The 24,586-nt window shown below is 44.5% G+C and overlaps 1 protein-coding gene across 1 annotated transcript in view; it reads right to left on the bottom strand.

The window, feature by feature from the left end:
- TBC1D30 (TBC1 domain family member 30) overlaps positions 1-24,038 on the bottom strand; it is a gene marked incomplete at both ends in the record, with an annotated part of 72,809 nt that extends 48,771 nt beyond the window's left edge. The window contains 2 exons of the mRNA XM_080935305.1: positions 20,033-20,197; positions 23,678-24,038. Coding sequence (XP_080791431.1) covers positions 20,033-20,197; positions 23,678-24,038 — 526 coding nt within the window. The remainder of the gene's footprint in view (positions 1-20,032; positions 20,198-23,677) is intronic.
- Between the last annotated feature and the right edge of the window lie 548 nt (positions 24,039-24,586).

Raw genomic sequence — 24,586 nt, 5'->3', positions numbered from 1 at the left:
ATATTCTATTATCATTTAATTTGTAGTGTAGAGTTCATATTTGTTTTTTAGTATTATATTGAGAGTGTACTTGAAGCCTCTGCAACCATTATTCCACAGCAGGCCAAAGTTTAAATTCTAACACCAACATTTGTCTTTGGGCAGGTGCAATGGTTTGTATATGCTTGGCCCAGGGAGTGGCACTATAAGAAGGTGTGGCCTTGTTGGAGGAAGTGTATCACTGTGGGGGTGGGCTTTGAGACCCTCCTCCTAGAAAGCAATCTTTTCTTGTTTGCCTACAGAACAACATGTAGAACCCTCAGGTCTTCCTGCACCATGTTTGCCTGGAAGCTGCCATGTTCCCACCTTGGTGATAATGGATTGAACCTCTGAACCTGTAAGCCTGTCCCAACTAAATGCTGTCCTTATAAGAGTTGCCTTCCACCCCATATGCAGCCACTAAACTATCACTGATGCCACATAGTGCTTACTGGCAAGAACCTGATATGGATGCCTCCTCAGAGGCTCTGCCATAGCCTTACTGATACAGACGAGGATGCTTGCAGCTAACCATCAGACTGAACACAAGGACCCCAATGACGGAGCTAGGGAAAGGACTGAAGGAGCTGAAAGGGTCTGCAACCCCATGGGAAGAACAAAATTATCAACTAACCAGACCCAACACAGCTCCCAGGGACTAAAACACTAACCAATGAGCACACATGGAAAGACCCAAGGCTCCAGGTGCATATGCAGCAGAGGACAGCATTGTCTGCCATCAATAGGAGGAGAGGCCTTTGGTCCAGCAAAGGCTCATTTTCCCAGTGTAGGGGAATGCCAAGGTGTTGAGGTGGGAGAGGGTGGTTGGGAGAGAGAGCACCTTCATGAAGGCAATGGGGGGGGGGGGATGGGATTGGGGGAAGGGGATAACATCTGAAATTTAAATGTAGAGAATGTCCAATTTAAAATTTTTAATAAAAGAAAACGGAAATTCGTCTTTAACAGGCATGACCTTAGGGAGAATGTAAATGGAACATGGCAGGGGTCAAGGTCGGTACCGGAGACATTGTACCAAACTGATAACTTAGTCTTGCGTGTAGGGCAGCCCATGGCACACACGCCGATAGAGAAGCCGCCTGGGGTGGCATAAGCCAACAGGTTATCCTAGCAAAGGTCTATCTATGTGCCAGAGTGGCAATGCCCACATAAGCTTTGGTGATCGAAAAGAGTCTGGTAAGGAAGCCGTCCGCTTGATATGTGCTCTTTCTACCTTCCTTCTCTCTGCTAGGAACATAGGGTGGCTTATTCTACTTGTGAACTTAATATAGCTACAGTGGCACCTTTAATTACCGCAGCCTTCTTCCCTGCTTGCAACAGAGCATCACCTGGCATATTGCCAGCATCAATCATGGACGCCAGCTCCTGGGGAGGAAGCGCATTATGTCTTCTTAAGAGAAAAATTACCTCTGGTAATTTTAACCATTTACTGGCGCCCGGTGCTTAATGGCAGTGTCGGTATTCCTTATCCAAAATGGTTGTGACCGCATGCTTTTCAAACTTGGGTTTATTGTTGCTGACCTTCAGACTTATTGGACTGTTATAGAGAGAAATCACAGGATGGGACCTGCAGTTCATTTTCACCTTAAGGACATGGCCAGAAGGTGGCATTAGGCAGTGTTTTTAATTGTCCTGAGTCCAGGTATGGTGGTCCATGCCTATAACCCTGGCATAGGAGAGTTTGAGACAGGAGAAGGGACAGTTTGAAGCCAGGTTAGGCTACCTGGTAAGACCCTCACTCAAAAAAAGAAGAAAAATCAAATTTCACATAAAGTTCCTGGCATAGAGTTTTCTCCTCTGCATTATCATCATGCTGGTGCTCGGTTTCTTTTTGAATTTTGGACTTCTGGGTTAGAGGAGATACATCTATATATTCTGAGAAAACGGGAAATAGCTCTTCTAACATGGAAACTGATACACACAGCCATTCTCTTACGTAGCCTTGGCTGCCTGGAATCCAGAAAGCTCCTCCTGTCTCTGCCTCCTGAGTGTTGGGTTAGAAGATTGCATGACTGAGCCCATCTTGCAGATGTCTTTTTAACTCTACCTAGAGAACACAAAGTGCATCCAGGTGGGGTCGGGCTGCTGTGACATTTAAAATGACACCAGCCTTGACACCTGTGCTCCATGCCCTCTGCACTTCCCACCCCGTGTGCGCTTCATCAATGTGCTTGAATTATTTATATGGAAACTTTTATCCCCTCAATAAAACATAAGCTTCCATGAATGCAGAAACTAGTTTTTATTCATTGTTTCATCTCTCTTTCTCCGCCCATGCCTGCAGCTATCACTGGGGTGGGGTACACATTTGCTACCCAGTACATGACTGTTAAAAATAAATAAAATCAGAAAGCCGTGGTGTCAAGAAGAGAAGTGTGCCTTCCCACTCACTGAAAACGGACGTTTTATTCAATTATGAGAGAAATAAGCAGATGTGTTTATGGACAGTTATTTTGACTAACATTTGTGTAATGTAAAAGAAGAAAAAAAAAAAAGAAACCCCACACACTATTCTTAGTCTCCTGATAAGATGCATAATTCTCAGCCATCACACACATGCCTGCTCATCCTATCCATTCAGATGCAAAGAGAGTCAGCGTGGACCAGTGGAAAAACCACACTCTAGAACTGAAGCCTGGCTCCATTACACAGAAGCAGCAATAATTTGGGTAGCATCTCTGTCTCCTTACCCAGTATATGAGACGAGTCAAATATCGACTCTACAGATGTTCTCTAAGGAGCAAATACCACAGACAAAACATAACTCTACAGATGTTCTCTAAGGAGCAAATACCACAGACAAAACATAACTCTACAGATGTTCTCTAAGGAGCAAATACCACAGACAAAACATAACTCTACAGATGTTCTCTAAGGAGCAAATACCACAGATAAAACATGACTCTACAGATGTTCTCTAAGGAGCAAATACCACAGATAAAACATCTACCACATGCCAGTCATACAGTGAGCTCTCCACAGAAATACTACTTGTTCTATTGGTAGTAGTCGTGTATAATGGCACTTGGGTTAATTTTTTAAATTTTTTTAAGTTTGTTTGTTTGCTTGCTTGCTTGGCTTGCTTGCTAACAACAGGGTATCGCTATGTAGCCCTGGCTGTCCTGGAACTCATTCTGTAGACCAGGCTAGCTTCAGGAAAGCTCAGCTTGAAGGTGAGTGCTACCATGCTGACATGCTTGCCTTACAGCAGCAATATGATCACAGATTTCCAGCCCTGCCACCAGGTCACGTGAGCAAGAACCTGTACTTTTTAGTTCCATCTCTTCCAGCTCGACCTGGTGATCTTATCTAAAATGCTAGGAAATCAATTTTGAAAGGTATTCATTTCAACTGACAAATTGGTCCCACCTTTCACCTTGGTTTTCTAAGATGTCACTCAATGAGCATTTGCTACAAAGCAGACAAATCAGCTTTTTCTTATTTTTCAGAAGTTAATAAAGCCCTGATATTAATTACCTCATAGTCATTGTCTCAGCAAGACTATTGCAAACAGGAAATCAGTCTTTCATAGCAGAATCTAAATGAGCCACCTTCCTTCTCCCTCCCCTCGCCTCTCTCTCTCCAATATTAGAGCTTTTAAACAAGACTTGCAATTATCAGAGATTGAGTCATTACATTTTTTTTTAAGTTTGCCCAAAACGGCCCACCATTTATAGGAAGTTTTCTGGTCTTTCTTTCTTTCTTTCTTTCTCTCTCTCTCTCTCTCTCTCTCTCTCTCTCTCTCTCTATCTATCTATCTATCTATCTCTATCTCTATCTCTCTCTCTTTGCAGCACAGATAAGTTTTCTGGTAAATTCCACATATCTAAATGTACTAACAACAATCTCCCAAATTGGCAGTTCCAAGTACATACTAAAACCAGAAACAACTTGTCCAAAAGAAGGGGGGAAGTGTGGAACCTGGAGAGTGGTTCAACACTGGCTGCTTTTCCAGAGGACCCAGGTTCAATTCCCAGCACCGATATTGTGGCTCATAATCTGTAGCTCCAGTTCCTATGGGATCCAGTGCCCTCTTTTGGCCTCCATGGTACATAGACATACATGCAGACAAAAAACCTATACACATAAAAAAAAAGTCTTTAAAAAAAAAACCAGCATTTTTCTTAGGTGTCTCAACTTTCTAAGATTATGTTTCCTAAAAGACAGACAGAATGGACAGGATAGCAATATCAGGTATCAGCTGCTCACCATGGATTAAACACTGGGCTGCATGTTTTAACCTATTTAGCTCAGTAACATAGGAATCCCAGGGGAAAGTACAGACATTAGGAGGGTGAATTTTATAGGAACAGAAAATGTGACTATAATATAACACAATCCACAGATATAAGTAGTTCATTCTTGCAGGAATTTTTGCAAGTTTTTTTTTTAATCCCTCTTGAACTCATTTTCTTCCTCCTAGGAGAACACTGGCTGGCTGGCTCCTGAGACACCTCCCCTCGATATGGATGTAAATGGTAACTGCAGGGAAAGGAAGCTTCTCAATGGCACAACAGCCCATACATTGTACAGGAAACTGCAATGGTGCCGCTTACGGAAGCCACTGCCCATGCTAGGGTGGGCTCTTTGACAATGCAGCTGCCTTCTGTCCTGTAAATAACCCCTGTTTACACTTAAAAATCCCCAATAACTCCTTGGTTCAGAAAGCTGAACTTAGGTGGAATCATTGCTTTGGTCTTTGACATATCGCTTCCGTGATGAACAGATTATTCACATCTCCCGGGGGAAAGCCGTACAACAGAGAGAAATACAAAGAGTGTCAATAATTAAGAGATTAAATGACTTCCAGAGTCGTACATCTAAATGCCAGTTTAAGGCTAAAGGCACGCTCTAACAACTACATTAATAAAATACAGCCAGATAACTTTACTTGAACAAGATCAAAGCTTGTTCAAAAGTTCTAAACAGACTTGCTCTCAGTCCCAAGTGGGTTCTCATCATTTCCACATAGTCCTCTCACATTTTTTACTCATACAGTGATGGCACAGATAACCACCAAGCAGCTTCAACAAGGTCAGTCCAGCTGTGTCGGTTAGACTCTAGAACAGCAGAGGGGGCGTACGAGTCCGGAGGTGCACGCAGCAGACCTGGATGTTGCACAGGAGGCACCAAGACAGGGCCTGCAGCGGTCAGTCAGGACGCGAGAGACGGGCTTTACTAAACATCCAAAATGTTCCTCTCCGCACCGACTCACCCTGTAAGCTCCCCTGTAAGGAGAAATCTGGTCAACCTTCAAGTTTCCCAAGAAACTCCAGAAGTGGTTTCTAAAATTAACTTGCCTCACATCAAAAGGGAAACAGGCTGGTGGATGGTTAACGGAGGTGATGGTAAACTGAGGACCCTCTGTACAGAGATGTGTATGACAAAGATATGAGCTCGGGATATGAGCAGTTAGAAGTAATATTCATGCTAATGCTGTGTTCCCTCTTCAGTGAGAAGCAGCTGTTGTAATACTGTGTCACAGAATTAAAAAATCATCTGAGATGATTCAACCCAAAATGTCCTGGGTTGTTTTTTTGTTTTGTTAAGTGTTTTAAAATTCTTGCATTGTATTACACTCGGTAGAGAAATAAAGGCCATATGAATCATTTATCATGTGGAAACTTTGATAGAGTCAACATGGGCTGTATGTCCAATGTTTGCATTACAGTACCTGGTGCACAGTTTGGCTGAAAATGAACTTTAGTTAAGGAGAAATGTTGAGAACCTGTGGTCAGTTTTAATTGTCAAGTGGACAGAACCCAGAATCACCTGTGAAGAAAGTCACAAGAAAGGGCTTTCCACGTTGGGTTGACCTATAGGGAGTTGTCTTAAGATAACTGATATGAAGTGTCCATCCCACTGTGAGTGGCACCATTCCCTAGGCAGGGACTCTACATAAGTGTGGAGAAATAACACTGAGCACAAGCAAGCAACTGAGTGTGCACACATCCATTTCTCTCTATCTCTGACCATGGATGTGATGTGACCATTCTAAGTTCCTGCTGCTTTGGCTTTTCCTGCTATGATGGACAGGAACCTGGAATTGTGAGCTAAGTAACCCTTTCTCCCTACGTTGCTTTTTGACAAAGTATTTTATCTTGACAGCAACAATGAGACTAGAACAGAATTTCTTCACCATGCTGTTTGAACTCAGCCAGGTAAACAGCAACCACACAGACAGATGTTACATGCAGCAAAGCTACCTATGGCTGACTCTTCTGTGCAAGAAAGATTAGGTTACACCATGATGTAAGTTTGTCTCCTAGGATAGGAAGCCTGTGACTTGATACATTGTAGGGTTCAATTGTTTTGGCTGGGGTTCTATTTGTTTCTCTGTAGGACTGAGGTTTTGACTCAGAACAAAAGCATTCTACCATGGAGCTGAGGTCCAAGCTCTGAATTTGAATTCCTAAAAGTAAGAACAGCTGAGCCATAAGGTAGATTATCAAGACCTAAAGGAGAAGGTTCTTATAGAATTCTACACGAAGACCGGCTGAGGACAATACCAGCTAAGACTCAGTTCAATGCCCATTTCTCATTTTCTCCCATGTTACACCTTCCCTTCATCACCCCAAAACCTTTACTAAAGTGTCTTTCCAGCTTCACAGTGGGGACACTTTGGAGACTGAAGAGAAGCGGTGGGTCTGGAAGTGAAGGGTTGGATGGACTTTGCTATGGTTTGGCTCTAATACAAGAGGACAATTTTCACTGCCAGGGCCTGGAGGCCATGGGAGCAGGAGGGAAGCAGAAGGTACTACTCTAGGGAAGGACTTCGTGCTGAACATGGGAAAACTTGGGTCATTCGATCTCTCTAAAACTACATGTGTGACACTGATACACGCTATCAATATGGGTTCCAGGGAAACGGGTTAAAACTGGAGCATGAGGGTGGTTAACTGGATTTAAGAAACTTCAGAAATCCTGCCCCCCCCCAAATAAAAGTAAATAAAAATAAAAATAAATTTAAATATAATAATAATAAAAAGAAATCCTGGCCCCCCAAAATAAAAATAAAAATAAATAAATAAGAAATAGAAAAAAAAAGAAAGAAAAGAAAAGAAATCCTGGCCCCAGCGATCTGTGTGGCAGACATGGCTTCGGACATGACATTAACACCAGATGCCCACACAGGGGCCTGTCCATTTCACTGGCCTTCACAGGGACCTGATGGATTACTAGCACAACATAGACAACCGTTTCCTTCCTCGGGAATAAAACTGCAGTTATATTTTCTAAGACAGCTCCTGCTGGGCTTGAACTTGTGGCCCATCTTCCTGCCTCGGGCTCTCAAGCGCTGAGATTACAGGTGTGAATCACTATGAATTACTCTACTTTTTTTTTTTTTTCCTAAGTGTGGTTCAGGAGGAGAAGAGCAGAAAAGACCGTTTCCCCAGGAACTTTGATGTGGGATTAACTCACCCAGAGACAAAATGCAGAAAAGTTATTTTTTCAGTGAGATACCCGGGAAATGAGTCTCCGGTCACTGGTAAATCCCTAGGTAAAATATTGTTCTACAAACTGCTAAGCAAGACAAGCAGGGAGATCTAAGACAGATAAACAAGTCCAGGCTCCCGAGAGAGCGGAGCACAGGGAGACACGCCTACAGGTCCAGGTCCTCTATAGACCGAAGCAGGAGTCTCAGTTGAGCCCAAACCTTCTGGGTCAGGATGTGACAGCAGCCTAGTGTCACAGAGAGTATAAGCCACCATGTGCACAGTTGTAATCACACCCCTGGGGCTACAAAGGCACCCCCCCCACACACACACACAAGTAGTAGAAAACTCCTAACTTCACAACCCTTTAAAGGGACGATTATTATCAGACCTTCCAAGAACAGAAACAGCAACCCTTCTTTGTATGGATATGTAAAGACATCTACCTACAGAGAAGTCTCTGCTCTGTGGGGAAGTCGCCATGTTGTGAGTCCTGATTGGGCACTGAACAGGGGAGCCTCTGTGATGAGCCACTAAGAGACATCGGGCAACCCTTGAAGACCCCAAACTTGTCCCATTTACCAAGACTTAGCGTTGAGTTCTGTGTGCCTGTTATGGGAGGACCGCAAGACAGGACACACGGAACGAGCCATGAAGAGGGGCTCCCTCCACGTGTCGAGTTGCATGTGGAAAAGGGAAGTGACTCCGTACCATTTCCCTACTAATTTTTAGTCACACAACTGAGTCTAGAATGTTGGTCATCCTGTAAACTGATAAACTGATTAAATAAATAAATAAACAGAATCTCAATTCCCCCGACAGAGGAAAGGAGCTGGTTTGCCCTCTACTGGACATACTAGGTAGTGTGAGCAAGATGTGCTGTGACCGGTCCAAAAGCTTTATACTGAAAGACTCAGGGACACACACTGAAACCACATCACCCATCTACACAAATTCCACCCATGACCAAAACCTTACAAGGAGATCACAGACATGTGTCACACTTTACAGCTAAGCCCTGAATGAATCATTTTCTGTGAAGGTGTTGAGAGGGCAAGATTGGACAAAGAAAACGGGGGTGGGGCGGAGGGGGAGGAGCTACGAAGATGGATGAGTTGGGGGTGGGGCGGAGGGGGAGGAGCTACGAAGATGGATGAGTTGGGGGTGGGGCGGAGGGGGAGGAGCTACGAAGATGGATGAATTGATAAAGTACTTGGAGCCTAAGCAGGAGACCTGAGCCGAGTTCCCAGAATAAAACCAAGCATTCTGGTGTAGACATGTAACCCCAGAACTGAAGAGACAAGTCTTGAAGTTTGCTGACCAGATAGCCAATTGAATAGTGAGAATTCTACGTCAGTGAGAGACCCTGTCTCAAAGTAATTAATTCATGGAAAGACATACATGCACCCAGATACACATGATCATACACACAAAGGACTTGAGTAAACTAGGCATGAAATACATCAAAAATTGTTCTTTTCCAATCTGCAGCATCAAAATAAATCTCTCCACTTAGACTGCTGTGAGAAGGTGTTTGTTCATCCCACAACCATCCCACGACTTATTCAGTGGCAAGTTGTTCATTGCAAGTAAAACTGTTGGTGGCAAAAATGCTAGGAAAACAGGTTTAAAGAAACAAAAAGGAAAGAAAGAGATCATCTCCAACCACTGGGGAGAGAGACAGGGTCAGGTGCACACTCATCATAAACTCAGAAGCTTGTGTTTGTTAGGCAAGTGTTCTACCACTAAGCTAGTTGGCCAAAACCTAGAGTTAGTTTTCATTAAAAATATATAGAAACAAAAAAACTAAAAAAAAAAAAAAAAAAAAAAAAAAAAAGGACCAGAAAGCTGGCTCAGTTGTTAAGAGCACTGGCTGTTTACAGCTGTCTGTAACTTCAATTACAAGGGATCTGACCCCCTCACACAGACATACATGCAGGCAGAACACCTGTGTACACACAATTTTTTTAAAAATTAATTGGAAAGAAAACTGATCCAAGCAAACAGGTGAGAATCGTGGGGATTTCCTGGGTAGAGAAAAGATGACTGACCCAACAATATATACAAAGGTGTGGCTTGTTTATCCCAAGTCATAGGAAAAGAGCATGCGCACTCAAACAGGACTGTGAGAACATTCTACCTCTTTCTCATCTTTTCAGATATGGTCCTGCTATATAGCTAAGGCCAGCCTGGAATATACTATCTTTCTCCTTCTGCCTCCTAGGTTTCGGATTTACAGGTGCAATCCCTCTACACCTGGCTTATAGAACTCTTTGGTTGCTTATATTTTCTCTACTAAAATACAAAGTAAGGTGAAGTGAAAATTTCTGGTTTCTTTGGAGACTCGGTTGTGTCAAGTGATGTTGTTCTGGAAACTGGCTTATGAGAGGATGTTTTACTGAGAACAGACATGTGAGGATTTTCTAGGTGTTACCTGGAAAGGGGACATGTGATGTTTTGCTGGAGCGGACGCTTGAGAGAACACACGATGTTTGAAAGGGGTATAATATATTATACCCAACAGTGGACGCCGCTGTGTGGCATTGGTTTGCCTTGCTGCTATTTGCTGGTCTTCACTGGGCGTTACTGATAACCCTGAGTGTTTGAGTGGATCCACCGCTGGTTCTGATTCACTGTGGACTGAGCTGCTGCTATCCTGACACTGAAGATCGGGATCACCCCAAAGAACCATTCCTAATCAGGTCCGCATCCTCCTTTGCCCTGCTAGCCTTTCCTTTCCACTTCCTCTGGTGGGTGCTGGGCTAGAAGGGTGGTTAAAGCATTTAAGAACTCTTATTAAAGTAGGTTTGGGCAAGGAAATGGAATGGAATGTAACATGGGACAGAGGCAAGAGTGTGAACTAGAGAAATGAAATAGGATGGCTGGCAGCAAGAATTGTCCATCACATTATTGGTCACAGCACTAAAGAGGGGTTAGATAATCTTGTCCCTCCAGCCACAGTCAGCAGTAGGTGCTCACACAAGATGCTATAGAGATCTGATTGGTAGAAGATACAGGTTGGGGTTTTGCCAGGGGAGAGCAGGACCACTATTCTGTGTGCGTGCAAGTGAACCATGAACATGCAGGATGTAAACACGCAGTTAAACAAGCAGTGGCCATCAGTGATCGCTGCTGGATCAGGACTGCCATACAGGGTCACAGACCCAGGGTTCAGCTGAGTGTGGTGGTCCATGCCTAGGATCCCTGGGAGTGGACAGCCAGCCCGGGCTACACTGTAAGTCCCAGGCCAGCCTGGATTTACAGGGAGGACTATCTCCTAAGCGGGAAGGGGATTAAAGAGAAAACGCTCCTGTCCTTCTCGTTGGGGACCCATCAATGTTGAGGAACAGTTTTATGGGTCTCCAAACTTTTCTGTCCCTAAGAATAGTCCCAAAAGCTTACAAATCAATGTGTCGATTCATGTCAATCAAATCTGGATGTTGGAAGGTGAGGGGCAGACATTAGATCTTTTTTTTTAATCCCAAAATAACTTCAATAAACATAAAAACATTTGGCACACTGGAATAATTATTCTTTGCAGAGAATGGAATCGAAGGTCTATATCAAAATTCCTACAAGGCGGCGCTCAGCGTGTGCAATATTACCACTGCGCATGCTGTTGTAGACTCAACATCCAACACAAGAAGAATGCAGCTCGCCGTTCAAACAGCAACCTATGCTTTGGGGAAGAGTTCTCAAATTCATCTTCAATGTCCACTTAGGGTAAAACGTGCTTTTAATCATGCGGGATTAATCTTAGGCATCTTTCTCATCACCTACAATGTATCGTGTCTGGTAAGTTGTAAATACATGGAAATATCTGTCAAGTGAATGAGTGAGGTTTCCACACATATCCTCTAGAAAGGATATTTTAGACGGCGATGCTCCTCTTAGCATTCAAAAGTGATTGAAACACCCCACTTCAAAAAGTATTCTATTAGAACCAAATGTGAAAATAATAATATGTATGGAAAGTGAAGTTTACTTATGTATGTGAGCACACTGTAGCTGTCTTCAGACGCACCAGCAGAGGACATCGGATCCCATTACAGACGGCTGTGAACCACCACCATGTGGTCACTAGGAATTGAACTTGGGACCTCTAGAAGAATAGTCGGTGCCCTTAACTTCTGGGCCATCTCTCTAGGCCCCAGAAAGTGAATTTTAAAAGGACCCCTTCAATCCGTTCATATACTCTGTCCCAGACCGTATCAGTTTGCATTTTGTAGGCTATCTTACCTCCTGGGACGACTTAACACACGCAGTATGAATTTTTATACCTCTTATGGAAGCCTAAGAGTGCTCCCCCTGCTGGCTGTAATTGACAATGACAGGTTCTGACGGTCACAATCCAGCTGAGTGGTCAAGACTCTTACCCTCAGGCCTCACGGTGTTCAACCAAAGCTTGTGGGTAAAGAGAAATCACGCTGGATTCTCCTTTTCCCAAGACAGAGTTTCTAAAACTCTGGTCATTTATAAATGAGGTCACATGAAGATATGTCACTTGTCTCAAATCCTCAGAAACTGGAAGTTCAAAAGGTATTACTGCAGCAAGCTCACACACTATGTGCGTTCTCAGTATACCCTGGTATAAACTGTGAAAAGTAAAAACACAATGCATAGCTATAAGATACTCAAACGTTTTATTTCCCGAAGAAAAGAAAGTGATATTAAAATATAAAAGACAGACAGACAGACACTCAGAGCTTCTTTTTATACATCAAACAAAGGAATGGACTTATACACACATGTATGCACATATGAGCTCATGCATTCACACATGCACACATGTGTGCGCACACACACATAGAATATCAGGTTACAATGGCTGATGGGGAAAGTACATCTGATTTGATTCCAGAGGTGAGTGTAAATCACACTAAACACAGTAAAGGGGATTGGAAAAATCATAACTGTACATCCACATCATCTTCAGTGATGCTCACAGTTAACCCCGTCAGTGAGTCCAGTTACTATGAGCAGATGGGCAAGGATTACCAGTCCGACTGAGAAAAGACTAAACATGCAGCTTCTTTGAAAGTTTCTTCCCCGCTATATGATTGGTGTCCTGGTTGGTTTTGTTTTGTCTTGTTTGGCTAGTATTATCTGGGAGGGGAATCCTCAATCAAAAAAGTGCATCTATCAGATTGCTGGTAGGCAAGTCTATAAGGGTATTTTCTTGATTAATGACCCATGTGGGAAGACCCAGCTCACTGTGAGTGGTCCCACTGCTGAGCAAGTTGTATAAGAAAGCAGTCTGATTCAGGTATAGTGCTACAGGCTTTTAATCCCAGCATTTGGGAAACAGAGGCCGGTGGAACTCTGCAACTTAGAGGCCATTCTACATAGTGAGTTTTATAACAACCAGCGCTGCATAATAAGAGATCTAAACAGAGCTCTAAACAAACAAATGAGACCAGAAACATCAGTCTGAGCAAGCTGTGGGGGAGCAAGCCAGTAAGCAGCATTCATCCAATGGCCTCTGCATCGGCTCCTACATTCAATTCCTCCCCTAAGTTCCTTCTGTGTTGTGGTCTATACACTGTAACGTGAAAGAAAACCTTTCCTTTCCTAGTTGCTTTTGGTCAGGGTGTTTATTACAGCAACAGAGTAAGTTAAGTGGGCTTCAAAAGGCTGTTTTCTAGTTACTGTCTTAGTCTTTATCATAGTAGACTGCTAAGACACTCACTGAACAAGTCTGATAACCTGAAGTTAGATTCCCCCAAACCAGCATAACAGTGAAAAGTGGAAACAGAGGCTTGAACATTGTCCTCGCTTCCACACACATGCTGGGCTACATCTCTGGACAGAATGTCCAGGAGGCTGGGCGACTTCATATCTGAACCACTTCGTCCTGTGAGGCGCTGCTGAAACGCTGTCTCTTCCCTCCAAGCTCACAGAACTGCGCATTCACTTGCTGCTAAGAGCTTGCTGAGCAAGGCCATGGCGCTCAGAATCAAAATAGAATAAAAAAGAGCTGGCCATTCAGTAACTGGCCTGCTGACACACACTGCATTTTAACGTTTCCCTCTAATGCCCCCAATAAGACAGCATGTGAGTTCTCCCAGAAACCCAATGACAGAGCAGGCCCCAAAGGCCTTGTGGCCTCTTCTGAGAGCTTTACCTCAGATAGAAGTCTTCCCTGTCCTTTCACAACCAGGCTTGTCCACAAGAGCAGACGTATAAACAAAAGCAAGTTCATTGGAGAGAGATTTCACCCAGAGAAGAACACCTAGAAGTTTCTTTCTTTTTTTTAAATATTTATTTATTATATATAAGTAGTATACTGTAGCTGTCTTCAGACACACCAGAAGAGGGCATCAGATCTCATTAAAGATGGTGGTGAGCCACCATGTGCTTGCTGGGAATTGAACTCAGGACCTGTGGAAGAGCAGTCAGTGCTCTTAACCACTGAGCAATCTATCTAGCCCCATCTGGGAGTTTCTAAGAGACTTGTAGTTTCTGTTACTTAAGCTTGATAAGCAAATGTCCACACATATAGACCTTAAAATAAAAAGTGTCTTAAATCCTCCTCTGTGTGGTGACACATTGTGTACTACCATGTATCCATTTATTATTTATTTATTTATATTAGTTGGATCTGTTCTTTGCTTACATTTCAAATGTTACCCCCTTTTCTGGTTTCCCTTCTGGAATTCCCCCATCCCATCTCCCCTCCCCCCTGCCTCTATGAGGGTGCTCCCCCACCCACCTAACCCCTGCCTCTATGAAGGTGCTCCCCCATCCCATCCGTCCTCCCCCTGCCTCTATGAGGTGCTCCCCCACCCACCTACCCCCTCCCTCCCAGTAGACCGTGTTTTAAGGAGTAAGTGAAATTGCTTTAGTCTGAGGGAATGAGGGAGTTTGGGCACCTGAGTCTATGTCTGAAACACCCTCCAGGATATTTTTTGATAACTTTACAGCTTTAAATGCAAAGTATGTGATGAAGCTAGGAGCCAAAACTGCTACGTTCTGCAGTGTGATGTCTTAAGAGAAGGTTACATGTAGGTTTATGTCGAGATAACAGAATACTCAGGAAATAATGAAGCTGTGTAAACTCAGCTCGGCCCTCAGCACTACACAAATAACATAAAATATAACAGAGTTTCTAGAATCTAATATATCTTTGTGAGTTTGGGGTTAAAGAACAAGAAGAAAAAAATTCTTTTATACAGGACGTAAAAGGCACCAAGCCTTAAACATAGTGCTGACTACACGATTTCCTGAGTCTCCTGAGCAGAAGTGTCATTGAGGGACTAGAAAAGCAGCTCAGCTGATAGAGTGTTTGTTGGAATTTTGTCTAGGTTCTGCCCCACAGTTAGTTACCTGGCAACAGTTACCAGGTGTGCCTGACTCACTATAAAGGGGGCTACACGGCCCCTCCTCTCTCTCCTGCCCTCTTGCTCTTGTTCTATCCTCTTGCTCCTGCTCTCCCTCTCCCCCCCCCCATTCTCTGCTTTTCTCTGTCTCTCTTCCCTTTATTCCCCTCCCCATGCCCTAGAATAAAGTCTATTCTATACGATACCATTCTGAGGCATCTGGTCTGGCAGAGGCACCTCCTTCCCCCACACCTTATCTCGCCTCCAACCAACGTATCCCTTCTTTCTTATCATTTTCTAAAACACAACCATGTTGGCTTGGCACTCACGACACCCCAGGTCTGCTCTGCAATCCCTCATAACCTGGATTGGATGGTACATGCCTATAATCCCAGCACTTGGGAGGCAGAGATGGAATGATCCAAAGTTCAAGATCATAGAGAGAAAAATCAAGTAAGAGGTGACTAGGACGTTTCCTCCCTACTGGCAGGTTTTCATAGTCCACAAGGTGCTATACAAGCCGTTGGGGCCAATGGGAGTCAGACTGTTCATTAAGGGAAATGGACACCTCACATAAAATATTATCAGAACAGTCTATAACAGCATGCAGAGGCGCCAAAATGCATAAGTGACCAGCAAAATGAAACCCACAGTCTTAACTAGTTGAGGATGCTTCACACTATACAATCAACCTACCAGGTAAAACTAAGTCTATTCCACAGGAGAAAATCCATGCATGGTACTGTAGACCTGGTCAAAAACCCAGGTTTGGGAGGTCACAAACCCTGTGGTGGGACAAGCTACTACTGTTGTTTTCCTAAACTGACATCTTGTGCCCTCAAATTGTCTTCTAAATGCTTATTTACACCTATAAATTGGTGCTGCTGTCAGAGTCAGAGAAGCCTCATTTCCCAGTGGAAAGCAGTTAGGACTGGTTATACCCATAACTGGTCAAGGTGCTGAGAAGAAATCATTGTTGAGTGTTTGTCCCTAAATGTCACCATCAGCCCTGCCAAGGCTTGGGAAACAACGTGAAAGTAGAGACAGGAAGACAGTAAGAGCTGAAGATGGGGAGAGTTGCTGTAAAAACAATGTGACCACTGAGCGCATGAACTTGGCAGCTGTAGTCTTACTGCACAGGACATTTTGTCATAGTTGGCAGAGGAGGATATATGACATGACCCCACCCCTCAACTGAAGAGCTACTAGCATGTGTTACTGCGGGAGGGGGAATCCCTGGGCATATCCCTGAGCTTTTAATTAGGTCTGCCAATTTATGCAGGAATTTAAAGCCATTTTAGATGTGCTTCTTTCTGTAAGCCATTACTGAAAGAAAACTTCACTATTACACTGCTGTGACAAAACAAAATGGCAGACTGTGAAATTCTGAGATAGCTCTGAGGATGAAGGCATCCAATGAGATAGTGCCGAGGACGAAGACGTCCAATGAGATAGTGCTGAGGATGAAGACGTCCAATGAGATGGCTCTGAGGACAAAGACATCCAATGAGATGGCTCTGAAGATAAAGGTGTCCAATGAGATGGCTCTGAGGACAAAGGCGTCCAATGAGATGGCTCTGAGGACGAAGACCTCCAATGAGATAGTGCTGAGGATGAAGGCTCTTGTCTTTGAGCCTGATCACCTGAGTTCAGTTCCCTGGTTCCACACAGTAGAGACAGAGCACCAACTCCCATCAGTTAGCCTCTGATTTACACATACAAGTGCACACATGTGCACAACATACACACACCTGTATATATACATACTTGCACACCTGTACATATATATACCTGCACACCTGCACATATACACTTGAAGGACTCTCTCCTTTTTGACACGATACCTGGCCCTTGCAAACATTTCTAAGAAACTATAAGAATAAAGGAAGCTTGTGTGTATTGGCAAGACTTCTGTGTGGCTACACACATTCACATTTTGTTTGTGTTGTCTCTTATCACACCTTAAAGTCGCAACCATGTTTTATTACCCAATTTGTAATAGTATTTTACTAGCTCAACCAGACTGACATTTACCACACCAAAGCAGAAAATTGAAAAGCCGTGGGGTGCTAATCACATTGCTTCTGCTTTCAGGGGAAGGGGGTTAAGCAGAACAGATTTTTAAAAAAATCTCAACAGCCCACTCTTGGATATAGAAGGGAAACATCCTCTTCTATCAAACAAATACTGATCCTGAGTCACCCTTTTTCTATGTTCTGTTTGAGGTTTCATGTTATTCTGAGTCAGGGTCTCACTGGGTAACACGATCTCACCTCAAACTGTTGACCGCCCTGCCTCCCTTTAATTCCTTTCATTATCTGAGCCTTTAAGTGGGTTTTCCTACACGCCAAGCTATGTTCATACATACAGTCATTTAGCCAAGATAAACATGTCCTTCCTGTACAGACTGTGCTAAAGCAGGGCTTGCTATCGACCGGGAATCATTTTGTTTTCTGCGCATTACAAAACTCAGCAATACTCCAACAATGTCACAGAACTACGGGGGAAACCAGAGCACTTGTGATTTACTGTGGAAAATATGGATTGTTGAGACCACTGTTCAATTATTTCTCAATCCCTTAGCAAGGTGACTTTTGACCAATTAGTTAAACTTGCTGAACCCCAAGGTTCTCACACAATGTGCCCGAAGGAGCTGTTGCCAGGAAAGCAAACGCTGGCCATAAGGCATGTGCTCAATAAATGACTACAGCTGCTGCTGCTATTTTTAATAAGTACTAAAATGGTTATTAAAACAGATATTCTTAGGTGATATGGAAGGAAAATACATTCTTCTACAATTATTGGTCCTGCTCCTTTTGCCTGAATTGCTTTTTTAATTAAAGTCTGGCAGTGTAACCCATGCTGACCTCAAAAATCTTGACCCTCCTGCCTCAGGCCACTGAGAGCTAAAAGCACAGGCAGGTACCACCATATATTTAGCTGGTCATGCTTGCCTTACACCCGGCTCAGTTGTAAAGTGAAGAGCTGCTGTCTGTGGTTGTTTAAGTGAGAATGGCCCTCACTCACGGTCTTATATGTTTAAATGTTTGGTTCTCACTTGAGGAATTGTTTAAGAAGGATTTAGGGGGTGTGGCCTTGTTGGAGGAGGTGTGTCACTGAGAGTGGGGCTATGAGGTTTCAGAAGCACATGCCAGGCCCAGTCTGTCTATCTGTCTGTCTCTGCCTGCCTCTATCTCTCTCTATCTCTGCCTGCCTCTCTCTCTCCCCCTCCCTGACCCCCATTTCTTTCTCTTCCTTCCTCTCTGCCTCCTGCTTGTGTATCAGAAGTATCTCAGCCACTGCTCCAATGTTATGCCTGGCTACCTGCTGCCAGTCCTCACCCACCATGATGGTCAAGTGCCAATCCTCTGAATCTGTCAGCAAGCCCCTAATGAAGTGCTTTCTTTTAAAGGATGCCTTGGTCGTGGTGTTCCCTCTCAGCAATAGGAGAGTTTTAAACACTGCCATAGACTTTTTGTAGGAAACTATGAAGTGTAAGAAGTTATTGGCTTCCACCTGGGCTCTGAAGATCCAATCACATCAGGTCCAAATACATACTCTTACCACCAAGCCATCTTCCCAGCCCCAACTTTGCCATTTAATAAAGCAAGTCAACACATTGTATTTGAAAATGTCATTGTCTGTAACTCTAAAGTATTTCTACCACCAAGGAAGGAATTGAACTTGTTGGGAAAAGCTCAGGAAAGTCCCCATATTCTCTAGAATGAGACAAACAAACAAAAAAATCAAACCAAAAAAATCTGACTAGAGTTGAGACATATTTAAAATACACCGGGAGGATGCAGTCAGAGATTCACACGTTGAGTTGGGTGCTAATGGGCACATTTGTCTAGTGCCAATCTTTCTGTCAATCAAATGCATCTAAAGTCTAACATTAAACAGTCTTCAATGGTACGCCAAGCCCCACCTCTTCTCACCTGCTCCACCTTCCCTATAGCTTCCTATACATCAAAACTCCATGCTTTTAACTTTAGGTGGAAAAGCTAATAGCTAAGTAGACTAAAAGCAAAACTGAAAGAAAAACATCAAAGCCACTCTCTCAGTCTCTCATATAGAAGGGGGTATAATTTTTACTTAACACATTTGAATCAGTCAGAACCCATGAAGAGCTATCACGTATGATGCATGCCAACATGCATGCACATCCATGCACACACATGCGCCCTTCCTCCATCCTTCTCTAGCTCTTCAGATAAGTGCCCGACTGGAGGAAAGCCGACCCACTTGACTGTATTCCTCTTGGTGAGGACCACCATCATTCCACTGTGAGCGCTAAGCAGCGTTTGGCTTTCTATGCATTGTATCTCAAAACCAGAGGTAAGTTGAGGATAGCAAGTGGCAGTGTATTGGAAGGAGGTGATTAGACAGGCTTTTAAGTTGCTCATTTGTATTATAATAGAAAACTAATCAAGCCCTAGACATTGTTTCTTGAAAACAGGCACATCTTCATTTTGGAATTTTAAAAAAAAGCAACTTTAATCTGTTACTTTACATGTAAAATGTGACAGAGGAAAGTAATAAGAAGAAGCAACTCTGACATGCACCCCAAGACACCACCCCAGGCATTTTATCAGAAAGACACTTGCACCTGTGTTTGCCATACCTGAACCCCGTTTTGCCACGCTGCGTGTTAACAAAAAGGATGCAAATGTTAGCAGGATAGAGCATAAAGCAACTGTATGAAGAATTACAAAATTAACTCACAAGCGTTAGTATCTAACTATTAAGACGGCTGGGTAACTGAACACATTTTCTTAATTCAAACAACCAAGCTAGGCAGCCTTCGGCTAAAAGTGGGTAACACAAGACAAAAAGACAAGGCTTTCATTTGTTCAAATACTTTGCCTTTCTTGGGTTTCAGAGCAGGCTGTGAGCGGCTCTGGTTGGTTAGGACAACTGTTTAATCATTAGAGCGCAGAGATCAAAGGAGCAAGGACACTGCTTTAAGTTACATCTGTCTGATGCTTGTTAAAGGGTCATTTAGTATCACATTTTAAAAAGTAACTATTGTCAGAGTGAAATGTGACCCTCCGCTCAAGAAGAATAAAGCTAGGGCTTAACATTAGACATCAGGCGTCCATTTTAAATTTAAAATTGAAAAGTTGTGCTGGTCGGTTGGTTTCCTGGACTTTTCAAAGCAGTGCAAACGTGTCCCTGCTGCAGGTTCACTGCAGGCCAAAGTGGCAAGGGAGGACAAACAGCCCGTAGCCCTGGACTTACTTCTCTTCTGTGACACAGCCTGCAGGCAGGCTGTGACGATGTCACAGTTCCTCTGAACTTTATGCAGAAGCCTGTCTTTCTGCTTCAGCTGCCGGAGTAACTTGGCTGACTGGATGGCGATTCTGGACCTTAGCTCTCGAAGAATGGTCTTCAGCTCCCCGGAGTCTAACAGGAAAGAAAGAATTAATCCCTTGAAAGGGATATAAATCCCCAGTGCGCTACCAGTCAAAAGGTACAGGTCTAGAAAATGAATTTAAATCCATAAATTCTAGCTTTCCATCCAGGATAACATGTACGTGATTCAGCTAAGATGTTCCAGTCTAATGAGCCAACCGTTCGTCTCCCGCTGTGCTCATAAGGCAAATTCTACAAGAACAAGTAAGCAAAGATCCCTGAGACCCTACTTTTACTGTTACCTCCAGGTATGACTCATCTTTTTATCTATTTTTTTTAATGCAGGACTTTTAAAAGGATTTTTTATCTTATGTATATGAGGACACTGTAGCTGTCTTCAGACACACCAGGAAAGGGCATCGGATCCCATTACAGATGGTTGTGAGCCACCATGTGGTTGCTCGGAATTGAACTCAGGACCTCTGGAAGAGGAGTCTGTGCTCTTAACCACTGAGCCATCTCTTCAGCCTGAATTTATCTTTCAATGCTATTGAGCCTGGTGACACAGGCCTATAATGCCACCTACTCAAGACACTAAGGCAGGGGATCACAAGTTCAAAGCCAGACGATACAACTAAGATACTGTCTCAAGAGCTTAAGTGTCATGGAGAGTCAAGTACTTACCATGCAAGTTTACCAAAACCAGCACCACACAGAACATTCCATCATGGTGGCACACTGTCCTCTGGCCTCTACAGGCACAAATGCACACGCATACACACACACATACATACACACTCACACACACAAATAAATAAATAAATAAAAAGCAAGAGAGGACTCAGTAGTAGAGGCATTGCCTAACATGTGCAAGGTCCTGATTGTTCAAACCCCAAGACCTCAAAAATAAGAAACAGCTTAAAAAAGCACACACCTCTTTAATTATGAATTAAAAATAAATATCAATATCAACAGCACATTGAGTAATGAAGATGAATGTGGCTGTGCTGATTTTTTAAAATATGTGGTCTTTGAATAGCCTGGTTAGCACATTTCATTTTAGAACGGCAAGAATTTTCATACACGGCAGAAAATGTACTTCCTCTTAAAAGGTCAAATAATTCTACATTCTTGGGCTGGAGAGATGAGTCCGAGGTTAAGAGGCGTGGCTGGCTCTTTCAAAGGCCTGGGCTCAAGTCTAGCACACATGGTAGCTAACAACTTTCTGAAACTCCAGTTCCAGGGGATCTGACCTGTCTTCTGACCTTGGCAGGCAAAACACCCAAACACGTAAAATAATATTTTTTTAAAAACTTAAAAGAACTAAAAACTTTAATAATAAAAAGAATAAAGTCTATATTCTTACAACAGTAGGATGTGAAACCCCTAACTTATTTCTGCTCTTTCTTAAAGTACCTACAACTCTGTATTTCTTTACATTATATATTACTTATGGGGACGTGTTCTGATTGCCATGTAGAAATGTCTTCCACAGTAATATTAACAGGTAAATAAACATCCCACAGCAGAATCCATCTCTTGGCCCATCATGACCCCTGATTCTCACTAGGTAACAGAGGAAATGATCAGCTGGAAAACTGGCTAATTTCCTCTGGAAGAAATTTTACCCTATGATAAATAGGCTTGTGGTGTATTTTCGAACATTCACAGAGCACCTAAGACACATTAGCTTGGGTAAATAGCCTGCCCGAGGTTACATAGCTAAATAACATCAGCTGATAACCGTAACCGAGGGATCTGTCTCCCAGTTCATTCCCTCCACCACAGACAATCCAATTTCCATTACAAGCTACTTTGTTGCTGCCCCTAGAGCACAGACCTGCAGGAGCTTTGTCTGGATACATTGAAACACTAAACGGTGAGAGAAGAAAACCAGCCGGCAGGTTATCTGCATTGGCTCTCTGGGGGATCACAACCCTTAGTTTGGAACGGCCAACACCCAGTGAGCAGTATTTCCGCAAACAGCTGCATCTGTGACCCCATCGCCTAATCACGGTGTTACAGTGATGTCTGTCCCCAGAGACCGTGTGTCAATATACCGCATCTTGCTCATCCAACACAGTCAACTATTAGGAAAGAAAGGGTTCACAAGCAACGGGGTCAGCAAGGAGGTGAAAACGGGGAAGAAACGGACTCTGGCGGGTTCTGTGAGGGAACAGAGCAGCCATGCTCCTGACATCCACTTGCAGACTGCGACCTCTGTACAATTGCCAGCTTTTCTCTTCTAAAAGGAAATTATCAGTTTCTCTATGCCTTCTAAAGTTATATCAGGTCCTAATTTTCAAAACTGATTCTGTCGGAATCTGCCCTTCAGCAAGAGTTTGGGTATAAACATATATTAGCGCAGTCAGGTAATTAAATAAAATAAAATGTCTCCAGCCAAAGAGGCAGGGGGTGACTTCACTAGAAGTCCGAAAAGGAAGCTGAGAAGTGTTTGCACAAGCAGACAGATTTATTCTTTTCCTGAATCTCCCCCACCCACACCCCGAACCAGCTAGACTGGATATAGCAAGCACAAGAACAATGGAAAATTCTCTTTATCCCTCCCATGGTCATTTAGCTCACGGACAATATTGCAAGAAATATGATAGCGGCTGGCCTTCTGTTCCCCACGCCTTACTAAATTTTGTAAATCGAGGTTTTCCTAGATCTATGCAAAAAGACAGCTGTGCAGGTTCCGATGCCTGAAACGTAAGCTATCATTATTAGGAGCGAGAAAAAAAAAATCTCGACCAGAACATGAGTCTAAGACTTTGATAACAGAAGAAACATCAAATCAGCTTATTCTCTGAGGAAACCAAGGCCATTTCTCAGCTCCACTCTCTGGACAGGTGAAAGGTAGCCGTAGTTAAATGCACCGTGAAGGCCAAGCGCTCAGACTCCACTCAACCCTGAGACCCAGATTAAACCTGCTGTGAACTCGCGCTCTGGCGGGCACTGAATGCGCGCGCTCTGCTGCGAACTGCATTATCGAATTATTCCGCCTCACTAGTTAAACCCTGTCCAAGCTGCGTGGCTGAGGTAGGGGGAGGGGCGGGGTGGGAAGCCCTAGAAGTCTTCTCTCTTCTCCCAGGGTCCTCTAGGAAATTTCTAGTAAACACGGAAAAAACTCCAAACTAGTCCTAACAGCTGTTCCAGGAAAAGTGAGAGTCTACACTGCCCCTACCTAGCCTGGGACTTGTGAGCGGCGTGGGGGAGCTGGGCAGACTGGGACCACGCTCTGAGCCACACCTGCAGAGGGGGAGGGGCTGAGCGTTAGGGACTAGTCTAGGGAGAGAGCGGCAGTAGATTCCTGAGTCAGATGAAGAGAGACTCTCGGGGCGTGCGTACAGGTGGCGCAGGTGAGCACCTGGCGCAGGTGGTCTAGTGGGACAGGTGGAGCAGGTGGGCACCTGGTGCAGGTGATCCAGTGGGACAGGTGGCGCAGGTGGGCAACTGGAGCAGATGCGGCAAATGGCGCAGGTGGCACAGGTGGCAGAGATAGGCAGGAGTCCCCGCGCCGCCGCTCACCTTTCCTCTCCAGGTACAGCATCTGGAGCCGCAGGCTCGGCCGCTCCCGCAGCTCCTGCAGCACTCGGGAGTCGCCAGCGCCGCGGCCGCCCTGGAATGCGTCGGAACCCGAGGTCTCAGTGGAGCTGTCTAGGCTGTCCCTGCGAGGGGGACGGCCCTGGGACGCACGGTCCCCGCCGGCTGCCACCTCCTCCTCCTCCGTGCAGCTGTAGAGCTCGGTGAGCAACCCGCTCACTAGGGACGCCGTGCGGCTGGTGCGGCCGTCGGGCTGCGGCTCCGGGTCGCCCTCACCCGCCCGGTGCCCCGCCGCCTCCACGGCTGGCTGCGGGTCCCGCGTCCCGCCCGCGGGAAGGACCTCCATGGCTCGAACCGCCGCGGCGCCCGCCAGTTCCGGGAGGGCGCGGCTACGCGGGCAGCAGAGAGTCCCCGGCCGGGGTCGAAATGCCAACCAATGGGCGGAGGCCGGGAGTTCCGGCTTCACGTCCGCGGGCGCCGCGCCCGGGTCCTCCTTCCCACCTGACCCCGAGCGTCCAGGAGGCTCCACAAAAACCTTGACCATCTGGCAAGTGCTGGGAATTTAGTGACGTTGTGGACCCTTTTCCTCCAATAAAAGACCTGGATTCAGATCAACAAAATTCCATGACACTGATTGTGGGTTTACTAAACCTTCCTGAGTTGACCTAGCTAATAGAAGTCGCCAGAGCTGGTTTTGAGGGGAATTCGAGTTCATGAGAGGTTTATTTTTTTTTAATGTGTATTATTGTTGCGTGCGTGCGCGCTCATCCCATGATGAGCCCTGTGGAGGTCAGAGGGCAGACAGCGATGTGCAGTCGGTTTTCTCCTAACTTTAAGTGGGTTCTGGGGGGCAAACTCCTGGCTTTAAGGGGGTTCTGAGGGTCAAACTCAGGT

The sequence above is a fragment of the Micromys minutus genome (assembly GCF_963924665.1).
Source record: "Micromys minutus genome assembly, chromosome: 22".
Classification (NCBI taxonomy): domain Eukaryota; kingdom Metazoa; phylum Chordata; class Mammalia; order Rodentia; family Muridae; genus Micromys; species Micromys minutus.
This window is presented reverse-complemented; position numbering and strand designations above follow the sequence as displayed.